Source organism: Phalacrocorax aristotelis, chromosome Z (genome assembly GCF_949628215.1).
Source record: "Phalacrocorax aristotelis chromosome Z, bGulAri2.1, whole genome shotgun sequence".
NCBI lineage: Eukaryota > Metazoa > Chordata > Aves > Suliformes > Phalacrocoracidae > Phalacrocorax > Phalacrocorax aristotelis.
In genome coordinates this window covers 38,000,549-38,012,053 of record NC_134311.1, presented here as the reverse complement: position 1 = coordinate 38,012,053, position 11,505 = coordinate 38,000,549, and the positions used below count along the sequence as shown (strand labels likewise).

The following is an 11,505-nucleotide window of genomic DNA, read 5'->3' as shown; positions in this document are numbered from 1 at the left end:
CATTTTTTTAATCCTTTTACAAAAGGCACCCTTCCTGTCCAAAATAGTTTTATTTGCAACAGTAAACATACACAGAGTTCTCATCAGTTAAAAGCCTGCTGTAACTTAGAAATGTTATTCTTCATGCTCTTAAAGCCCTTGCACATGCAGAAGAAAATGAATGCCACAATCGAGTCACATCAAGTAAAAATCATTTTAAAAAAAAAATTTTCACTGCAAAACATGTCAGTTTTGTAAACAACAGGGTAAAACTTCACTTCTCTACTAGGTCTTATTCTAAGCAGAGGCAAGAGGCAGTAAGAATTAGCAGATGGCAGGATTAGATGAAGTGTAAATCCCATGCCTGACAGCTTGACTTTGAAGAACACAGAATCACAGACTAATTACTCTGGCTGGAAGATACGTCAGGAAGTTATAGTCCAATCTCTTTCTCAGAGCAGGGTTAACACTTGACTGAGACCAAGTAGATGATGTTTAAACCAAAATCCACCTTCCCTCTTAAAGTGTTTGAATTGGATATGTAGTTAATTTGCCTTCAGTAAAGTCTCTTTTTAACTACACGCCTACTGGACAAGAAAAATCTATCAACTGGGTAGCTGAACATACAGTGTACATATCTAATGACTTCTTGTGGTCATGTACACTTAAAAAAACCATCTCCATATTAAACCATGCCTCTTTTATGGGAAAGAGTTTTATACGTTTTATACAAGTGTATAGTTCTTGTAAGCAGAGGCTGCACTGGTCACTGCAAAATTCCTGAACTGTGAATAGACATTATATATTCTCACATAGTACTGTGGCAGAACAATATAATCCTCAGAAACAAGAAACAAGTGCAACAATTCATACATTACTTTTTAATTTTTAATTCAGTAATTATTCAATGGTTCCAGAGCAGGCACTACATTACTTCAAACACAGTCAAGTTTCTTTGAAATAATGTTGAAAAATAACCTCTTCACCTCAGTATACACACGCGCATATACACACACATACACATATTAATTTAGAAAATCTGTACATATATATTTTTCAGGAAGCAACTCAAAGAATCATAACACAAAGAATTAGTTTCTGTACTCTTACACACGACAAATTATAATCCATTTTTCTGAAGACAGGGTTTAAGGACACAAAATGCCATGCGGTGCTATTTAGTAGAAAATGAACCAGTAAATAAATTTATCTACTTAGTGCTAGAAGAAAACACAAAACTCCTTAAATAAAACAAATGCCAATTTATCAGAAATCAGAAATATTTATTGTCCTTAGGCTAGGCAAGCCCCAGTTATTTGTGTTTTCTTAAGCATATCCCCTTAGTAGACAAGAATGAGGAAGTATTTGAGTATGAAAATCCAGGATACTTAATTTCTTATTACTGGCTGCAAAGACTGTTCATGAAAGGAGTATCCTTGTTGAATCTGAGTCTGAAAGTCCATCTTCTTGATTAGATGCTTCATAATCACCCACATTATCAGCTAATTCAATGTCTTGATCATCATTACTCTCTGCGCTGTAATCAACTTCTTCAAGGAAGCGAGGCTCATCTTCATCCAATACATATGTAGTGGGGCTATAATGAAGAAGTTGCATGAATCATGTCAAATGTTTTACCAGAAACAATACATTCAGATCATGCCCTGTCCCTATCCTGACATTAAATAATCCAAAAATTACCTCAGGAAAGGGGCAGTTTACCTGAAATATTATCAATTTTTTAATTGCACATAAAACAACTGAAGCCAAACCCACTTTTGTAAGACCCTGAACTAATTAGTCAGTCATACACAACTATTTATCCAAATGTGCCATAACAAATTAGCTACACATTATAGACCTATACTAATGGCCTGTAAGAACTTCATATAATTATAGCAGTATCAGTTGTTGCAGAAGGATTGCACTGGGTTTGCAGGCAAGGTTTTGGTAGCAGGGGGCCTGCAGGGGTGGCTTCTGTTAGAAGCTGCCAGAAGCTTCCCCTCTGTCTGAGAGCCAATGCCAGCTGGCTCCAAGGTGGACCTGCTTCTGGCCAAGGCTGAGCCCATCAGCAATGGTGGTGGTGCCTCTGGGATAACCTATTTAAGAAGGGTTAAAAACTGCTGGGCAACAGCCACCATAGGGGAAAAGTAAAAATATGTGAAACGAACAACTCTGCAGACACCCAGCTCAGCGAAGAAGGCGGGGGGAGGAGGTGCTCCAGGCACTGGAGCAGAGATTCCCTTGCAGCCCACAGTGAAGACCATGGTGAGGCAGGCTGTCCTCCTGCAGCCCATGGAGGTCCATGGTAGAGCAGATATCCACCTGCAGCCTGTGGAGGAACCCATGCCACAGCAGGTGGACACCCAAAGGAAATTGTGACCCCATGGAGACCCTGTGCTGAAGCAGGCTCCTGGCAGGACCTGTGGAGAGAGGAGCCCACGCTTGAGCAGGTTTGCTGGCTGGACTTTTGAGCCCGGGGGAAACCCACGCTGGAGCAGTTCACGAAGAACTGCAGCCCGTGGGAAGGACCCATGTTGGAGAAGTCTGTGGAGCACTGTCTCCCATGGGAGGGACCCCACACTGGAGCAGGGGAAGAGTGTGAGGAGTCTTTCCCCTGAGGAGGAAAAAGCAGGAGACAACATATGATGAACTCACCACAAGCCCTATTCCCCATCCCCCTGTGCTGCTGGAGGGGAAGAGGCAGAGAAATCAGGCATAAAGTTAAGCCTGGGAAGAAGGGAGGGGTGGGGTGTTTTCCAGATCCTGTTTTACTAACCTCCCTTGGGACATAAACTGCTATCTGCTTAAAAGCACTAAGTATTCCTAAATATTTAATAAGTAATTTTATATTCAGATTAAATCCTAAGAAGGTTTTGTAATGCATTTTACCTAATGATCAAATCATACGGAACTCATACAAAACGTTGAGAATGTTCTTATCGAGAAAGATCACAGGGTACTTGTAGAAAGGTTTGCATATTAGTTTTGACTAATCTTTTCTTAAGGCACATAACACCCTACCTTGGCTGTGGCTTTATAATTAAAAGGATTAATCACTGCTTCTTTCTAGAGGTCTTTTAGGAGCTTCAGTGGACCACCTGAAATCTGCAATGCAATCTCTAGTCAACAAAAATAAATCTCACAGTATTCTTCCTCTACCTGTAGCCTCAATGACATGCTGCACTGTCATGTTTTGTGCTGTTGACAGTTAATTCAAATACTGGGAGAAGAACAAATGCAAAGAATTATTAGTGCTAGCTTAGAAAGAAAAAAAAGGGCAAAAGACCTAAAATACTACAAAAATAAATTATCAAAATTCAATTCAGTCATGGTCTCTGGATTTACATTTAAAACAGTCTGTATTATAGCTCACTAAACAGTCTTACAGTCATTAAGCCATGCAAAATGGAATGCTCCACAAAACTAAACACTTTTAAAGATTATTTAAGCTGTAAGTAGGGCAACAACCCACTATATTGGTTAATGAAGTGGATGTTTAAAACAATTTTGTTTCCATTTAGGAGAGACAGAGTGAGGAAAATAACCAGTATCTTTGCCAAGATGCCTCTTTCATTTTACAGGTGGGGAACGCAACATACCATCAGGATACATGCTTTGCATGAGGAACCTGTGGTAGAATGAGTAAAGAAATACAATTTGTCTATACTTCCATCCTGTGACACTTTCTGCCCTAGGAAGTCACTACTACCAATATTGCTTCTGCGGGGAAAAAAATATTGGGGCTGGGGTGTGGAAGTTTAAATATTTAATTTATTTGAAGAACAAAATGAAAGGAACTTCAAAGTATCACATTCCAACAAGTGCACAGCTTTTTTGCAACTTCTGCTTCTAATCACTTAACACAGATAGTAATTTGTTAGCTTTTGTACACAAGGAATCCACACTGCAATTGCAGGATAGACTGTAATTCAGTTCACAGTAAATGGAGTCATTAAACCTGAATGTTGGCCTACTATTAACTTATAAGTCTGAATACTGAAACAAAAAACTACAATGAGCTATGTCAATGACAAGTATTTTATAAACCACTGACAATGAGACCATAATGCATTACAGTAGGCACTTACAAAAATTCATATTAGTGAGGTATCATACAGATACTTGCTGAAGGTGCACTCAATCCCTCTACGTCATTGATGAACATATTGAACAATACTAGTCCCAGTATGGACCCCTGAGGGACACTACTCGTCACCGATCTCTATCTGGACACCTAGCTATTGACCACTACCCTCTGGATGTGACTATCCAACCAATACCTTATCCACCAAACAGTCCACCCATCAAATCCATATCTCCTCACTTTAGAGAGAAGGATGCTGTGGGTGACCATGCCTGTGAGGGATTTTAGATTATGGTCTGTGTAGGGCCACAACGGAAAAATTACAAGCTGAACACAGCTGTGAGAACACAACCTTGAAGAAGTACTGACTAGATGTTGCCGCATGCATGGCCAGCACATGCAACAAAGCCTGCCAGGTGCGTGCTCTGCTGACTAACAGCAGCTCCCAGACTGCAACAACATATTGTTCAATAACAATCCTCCCAGTTCCTTTCTTTAGTCTTCGCTCCTCACAAAATGGTACCTGAGTACTTTCTACATTCAAAGGAAATATTTGTGACACATACCACTCACATACATTTGCTTTCCCATGGCATGTTTTCTTCTGATGTACCAAATGCTAACCTTGGATATTTAACTTCCTAGCAATCTTTATTCTATAGGTTAGCATGAATCTACAGAGTGTAATTATTACTCCACTGTTTTACTGAGGCTGGGTCACAAGACATACAGACATCAAAACACCTGAAAAAATTTCTTGCTGCTTAATCAAATTCTTTATGTGCCTCCCTGCCGCTCCCCACCCTCAGCATATCTTGTGACAACATATTTTTAGCTGCTGTCATGCTGATTCTATGGGTTTTAATTTCCTAACTTTTCCCTTGGGCTGTTTCTAATTAACTTGCCTAATAATCCCTCTTCCCCTACCCCCACACCTCCCTCTTTTCCTTTTAAAAGGAAACCATTATTTTTCTCAGGTTAGCTGAGGTAGTTTATCACACAACTACAGTTCCGTAATGTAAGGGATGCCATAATCAGTATATTTAATTTGAAGTCATGGCAGTTAAGAGAATACTATAAGTTTTGCAGGTTTTACTTAAACAACATTTGACAGGTAAAAAGATGAACTTTTAGATACCTGATTAATGTACCTCATAAAATACTGTGGTCTTCATGTTTATGGAGAACTTTAAAAATATCCTTTTCATTTACAAAAGGGTATTTTGTACATCACCTGCCATGGAATACACCAAATTTAGGAATCAATATAACTTTTCTCTAGAACATATTTTTATTCTTATTTTTTAATTCCTATACAATACTATGTTTTTTCTTATTTACTTAGTGCTCCAAACATTAAAAAATAAACCTATTCACTAAAATGGTATATTTTTTGAACTAAAAATTTTATCTGTGTCTCAAAAGATACACTTGGATTTTTCATTATATATATGACTCAATTACAGAGAAATTAATCCACAAGCCAGACACAACCATTACCAATTTCAATCCCATGGAGATCAGCAGTTTTCTGAGACTACAGGGGAAGCACATACATTTTAAAACTTTGGAAGAAATAATTATGAAATATTCCCTGCCAAACTATGGAGAGTTGCAGCTACCTGGGGAGCTGGGATAGGAAGGAGAGAAAAATCTGAAGAACTAATGATTCCTTTTAAAACTGCATTGCCATGGGAGGGAAGATTTTAGGGGAGTAAGACAGTCAGGAAGTACCACAAAGGAATAATTTCTCCATATTTTTAATTTCCCTTTAGGGTCTATATTCTTTTGTAGGGAACAGCAAAGCTGCTACAGTAGGCAAAGTCACACATGCAGCTACATGTGCTGTCCCCTTCAGGAGCTCTTCACCCGCGCATTTTTCCCAAGTAGCGAGGACATTTCCTCAAGGGAGTTTCTGAGGCTAAAGCGAACACGTTTAACTCTTTTCTAAGCCATGAAGAGCTGGGTATCCAAATCCCATTAAGTCTTGTTTTTAAATATCCCCACTTCTAGAGTTAAAAGATTTCACTCCACAGCTTAATAAAAAGTAATCTCAACAATTCCTTTGTGCTGTCACCCTGAAATATATTTTGTGAAACTCAAACCTGAAGTAAATTAGCTGCATTCAGCAACCATTAACTGTAGCCCACGCTAATATTTGGACCATAATACCAGGCGTAGGAGAAAAGCTTGAAAAATGGTATTAAGAATATATTACCTGCTCATCACAGTGGTTTTTTTTTTTCCTCTTTTTTTTCTTCCCCTCTGAATTACTAGTTTCCTTATTTTGCCCTAGAGAAGACAAACACTACTCTGGTGCTACAGTCCACCCAGAATTAAAAGCAATCACTTCCACTTAGGCCAGAAGAGGGCATGGGCACTGCCACCAGGTCCACCAGTGAAATTCTGGGTCTCATCTTTTAACAGCTTTTTGTTCCAACCTTCTGAAAGAGACAGACCGCATAAAAACAGCGGCATAAGACGCCTTCTTTTTCACTAAGTTGTACTCCTAAGGTACTGGGGAAAAAAAACACTAAGAAAAGCTCAAATACTGCAGAAGAGTGGGAAGGAAAAAACTTTTACTCCCAGATGAAGATGATCAGAAGTATGCAAATGTCTGGGCAAAGTTTAAAAGTTATTAAAGGGGAGGGAAATAAAGTAGGACAAATCCAGTTTCCTCTGGCAGCCTAGAGAAAGACCCTCTGCAAGGTCTTGGACACTCTTACTGCATGTACCCCTCACTCCTTGCTCCACCAGTCTGATGCCTTTTCTCAAGTGTAAGACTAAGTGCAGGAAATGGATTTTGCATCACGTTTTTTCCTTTCCCGCGGCTCCTTTTGGCATTCTACTTTTTCTACCCTTTTCTAGACATGCTGCGCCCCAAAAGCTCAGTCTGCTTCTCTGCTATAATCAAATCAAATTAACAAAAATACACCATGTTCTAGAACACATCAATGAGCCTCAAAACAATCAATGAAACCACTAGAATTTCTAAAAAGAGGTCAAGTTATTGTGCAAAAGATAATTCCAGTAAGTCCTAACAGTTATGACTGCAGCCATGTGTTTCCATTTAATTGCATACAGACCCTATCAAACCTGTCAGCATAACAACTATAATTCTTACTACAAGATCAGTATTACATTTAGTCTAATCTTTTTCCATTTGGAACTGGGGGGAAAACATTGGCAAATGGGTTAGAAATAATTAAAGAAAAATAAAGTGTTTAATTCATCACTTAAAATGTTAAAGTGCACTGCCCAAAGGGAAATAAATCTACTTGCTGCTTTATTTTTCTTAAGTCAAATATGTCTCAGACAAGGTCCAGAATGAACTCATGGAAACTGAGCCTATGTGTAATGAAATACTGGAGGTGTATTTTAAAATATTAACATTTACTTCGTTATTTTAAGTACAACCAGTAAAACCAAAAAGAATTTGAGAAACCCTCAAAATAATTCACAAAAAGCAAAAGCAGTGCTTCTGTGTGCTTAGAATTCAATGTTTAAATTTGCCTGCTTACCTTCCAAAGCATTGAAATTGTATTTCTGTAGAAAGTAAAACCAGTAACATCCAAAAATATAAAGGAAATAACTACAATCTTATTCATTGCTCTACTCTAACATTACAGGGACATTACAGCTGTGTAAAACCAACTCTTTTATACTTCTTACTAATGAATTTTTTACCTGCATTTTCTGTAGGTAGCTTCTCATTCATGTCTAATGTAAGTAATGAGCCATTAATCATGTAAGTACAAGGAAAGCATAAGCACTACTTTTATTATAATAGAATAATGGGAATGGAAGTCTCGGCATATAAAGCATAGAATTTCGTGACTCTTCTGACCCATGACTGCCTCTAAAGAGGAAGAGAAATTAGCTTTATAAATTTTACTCAGTAGAGGCTCTTTGTATATTTTCAGCACTCAAGTGAATAGATACCTCAGCTGATAGATATTTTTAATATCTTGTCTAGAACTGTATAGAAACACTAAAACTTCAGCACTTCAGATACAAGGATTGAATCAAAGGACAAATGGACAATGTATTTCACAGATTTGGCATACAGGTTTCAAGAGGTTTTTATTAAAACTGTTTTATAACGCACCAAGAAAAAAAGAAGTTAAATTAAAATCTATTTCCTGTTAATTACAAAGGAAAGAGACTTTTGCTACACAGAAAAGGAGCTAGGTCCTTAATGGGGGCAGGGGGAGAAAGAAAAACCTACTAAGCAAACTTTTCCTCCAAACAGGTGAGGTCTCATACAGCTAGGGGGCCCAACTACCATGTGCTTCAGCGGAAACAGGCCCTAGAAATACCAGCCACAGGCTTCTCTACATTTCATTACCATTGGACTGGGAAGTGGGAAAATGAGAGCTCATGATTTTGCTGAGCCTTTTTAGAGGTGTCCCTAGGAGCTGGTACTCATCATATCTGTGGAAATTAGTTGTAGCCTTCTAGCTAAATGTTCTGGAGTGCCTCTTATTACCAGGGTAAAATCCATGCTGAACCACACTTTCCTTTGGCTGTTAAAAATCTGAGGGTTTTTTTGTCTTTTTGTAAAAAGGAGGAAAAGATCTCATCAATACCTATCTACTGTGTCCTCATCTGGTACTTCCTGAGACAGTACAAAGTAAATTTCAATAGAATTCATTAAAAAATACCAGTACATTAAAATTAATTTTAAATAATGTCCAGTCTAGAGGAACATGGTATCTCCATTACCCCATAAAAAAGCTGACCTTAACAACAACCTGTTCCACAGTATGTGTTTCAGTTCCAAATATAAGCCAGTCCCTAAAAATAAGTAACATGAGACTTCCCCCTTGAGTATCACCATTGATAAACACTGCAGGTTTTTTAACTTTCTGCTGAGATATGCAGTGAGTGCTACCAAAGATAGGAAGCTTGGACCCCAAGGATGTCTGGCCCAGTTGTCCTATAGGCATATTTGTTTGGGAGCAGAACAAAATTGTTCTGCTCTAGACAGGCTTTTCCAAGTAATTGAGGCAAAAAGTCTGATGGCCTAAAGTATACAGCATAGCTTGCCTTCTGAGCCTCTGGAAACAAGAATCGGACCATCTCTTAATTCCGCCTATGGTAGTACTAATCCCTTTAGCAAAGAATGAAAGATGATAATGTCAAACAAATTATTATAAGGCACTTTTATCGCTAATAGTGGTGGTACTGTGAACAAAACTATAGTTTATTGCTTATGCAAAAATGATGCACATACATGGCTTCTGTGGCACACAGCACAGCTATCAAAAAAAAAGGAGTCAACCCAGTTACCCAGATAGCAAATTCCTATTATCATGCATAAAGATGGCTCATTCCTGTCTCAGAAGGATACTAGAACTATAATTTCAGAAAAAAAATTCTAGTCATATTGTTCTGGATTTACTAGAGGAGCTTTTTGCCAGGCTAAGTATTATCCACTTAAATATTTTTTCAATGTTTTTAATTACAGATCATTGCTTAGGTAGCTTTGGTTAAACAAATCTGTTTGATGATACATCAGCAGGTACAGACAAATGAGTGGCTGTACATAAGGCTGCTGCGGTTATACGTAAAGTTTAAGAAAATTCTCACTTGAAAAAAACAGTGTGATTTTAGGTCAATAGTCCAGTAGTGACAGAGACAGCGGTACAGTTTGCACTTTTCTCTGAAAAACATTCCCTGTTAAGTGTCTTGATTCCACTCCCACTTTTTAAATAAAAAGCATTTCTACTGAATTCAATGAAATAAACCTCTGTATAAATAATTATTATTATCAAATCACTTTTAATATGGGGTAAGACCATATAGAGAGTGAGGTACAAATACACAACGTATTTCAGTCTTAATGTCACGTTTTAAAGAAAAGTTGTTGGAATTTACACACTTAAGTTTTTGCATCACAGATTCTCACATAGAGTATTGCTAAACAAGCACGGAGAGGAAAGTACCTATTTTCTCACGTCATGCTATTCTTCTATTTTAGTGTTACTTAAGTAGATTTACATTTAATAGATTCACTTTTAATATATTTAAGAAAAAACCATCCGATGTTAGAAAAATCTAAACAGTTGTTAACAGATTTCTCCAATAAATTTCAACGCTTATGTCAACGTTCATTATCTGATTAAAATTGTGACTCTGACATGCACAGAATCTGATTTTTTCCCACTATCTTAATTTCTTTAGTGCAGAAGCATTTGGTTACTTTTCACCATCTGTATCTCTGTGAAACCCAAAGGTCAGGATTAGGGGAATTTTGTTTTTTCTATATACAAATTCAGTTCCAAAGCATTGAATGAAGCTATTCAATGATGTGTCTCCAACTTAAAATTTTGTCTTTCCATACAATTACTTTTGTGATTTTCATTACCTGGTCATTTGGGATGGAAACTGAATCTTCCTGTTTTTTGAAGTTCCTGAGTACTAGTCACCTCCCTCACAGAACATGATTATAAACATTTCCATGTACAGTCTCAATAATATTAACCTTATTATGAGCCTCATGTTATTTTTCATCTATGCTCGTATGTACCAAGCCAACTGCATTGCATCTTTGCAGTAGTAAGTCTTTTATTAGTGCTTTCAGTATAAAACAGTCCTCATGCCCCTCCCTTCCACCAGCAAAACATAAATCAAATCAGAGGCAGTTTTGCCCCTGCCCCCAGCATGGTCATATTTTACATGCAATTCATTTTGGTACAGAACAGTTTTTCTAGAGCTAGCTGGTTTAATAAAGTACTTTAGCTGGAGAAGGGATTCAAACTATGCATGTCTATTCATATCCCTCCCTCTGGGATTTGCTTTATTTTGTAACATCAAAACAACCCACCTTCTAATTTGTTCCTTGTCTCTTCTAGCATTACTCAAGTTTGCTACCAAAAAGAAAGCAGTAACAACCTTTTACTCACTGAAGGCACTTTCATACCCATCATAAACAATGTGCTTTAAAAGTCCAGAATAGAAGAACTGTTAAGTTGAAAGACTATGTTTATGCTTGTACATACTTTCAAAGCTGCTGATCAACTTGTGTATAGACTAACTACGGAAATCCTGTTCCAGAATCAGGACTATAACCATGACCTTTACCGTAAAGTTTAGTTTCATTGAAATGAGAAAATCTCTCCAAATAAATGATTGTGCTGATTTCTTGATAGTTTCAGAAATATGAGAAGGCAGTAATCATGTTCTTAGCTTAAGGTAACATCTAGCACCAACATTTAATCCAGACACAATTTTCTACTTCTTCACTACAACCGCATCTAATTGTCTACTGTTTGTGGATCAGTTAAAACCTTAACCAGAGTGGTAAACCATAATCAATTGCTTCTCCCCCCACTACTCTGGTAAGAAGATCAAGCACTATAGTTAAATTTTTTTATTCACTTCCTTCAAATACCTTTAGAACTGGATTTTATGTGCATGTGTTCATGCAGAGCGAT

At 37.5% G+C, this 11,505-nt stretch overlaps 1 protein-coding gene across 3 annotated transcripts in view; it reads right to left on the bottom strand.

Moving 5' to 3' along the window:
- Nucleotides 1-849: 849 nt before the first annotated feature.
- AGTPBP1 (ATP/GTP binding carboxypeptidase 1) overlaps nt 850-11,505 on the bottom strand; it is a 64,955-nt gene continuing 54,299 nt past the window's right edge. For all 3 annotated transcript variants that reach the window (XR_012657885.1, XR_012657886.1, XM_075078310.1), the window contains one exon: nt 850-1,576. Coding sequence is in view for 1 of the 3 variants with exons in the window: in XM_075078310.1 (XP_074934411.1) it covers nt 1,399-1,576 (178 nt within the window). In the remaining 2 variants the exon portion in view is untranslated. The remainder of the gene's footprint in view (nt 1,577-11,505) is intronic.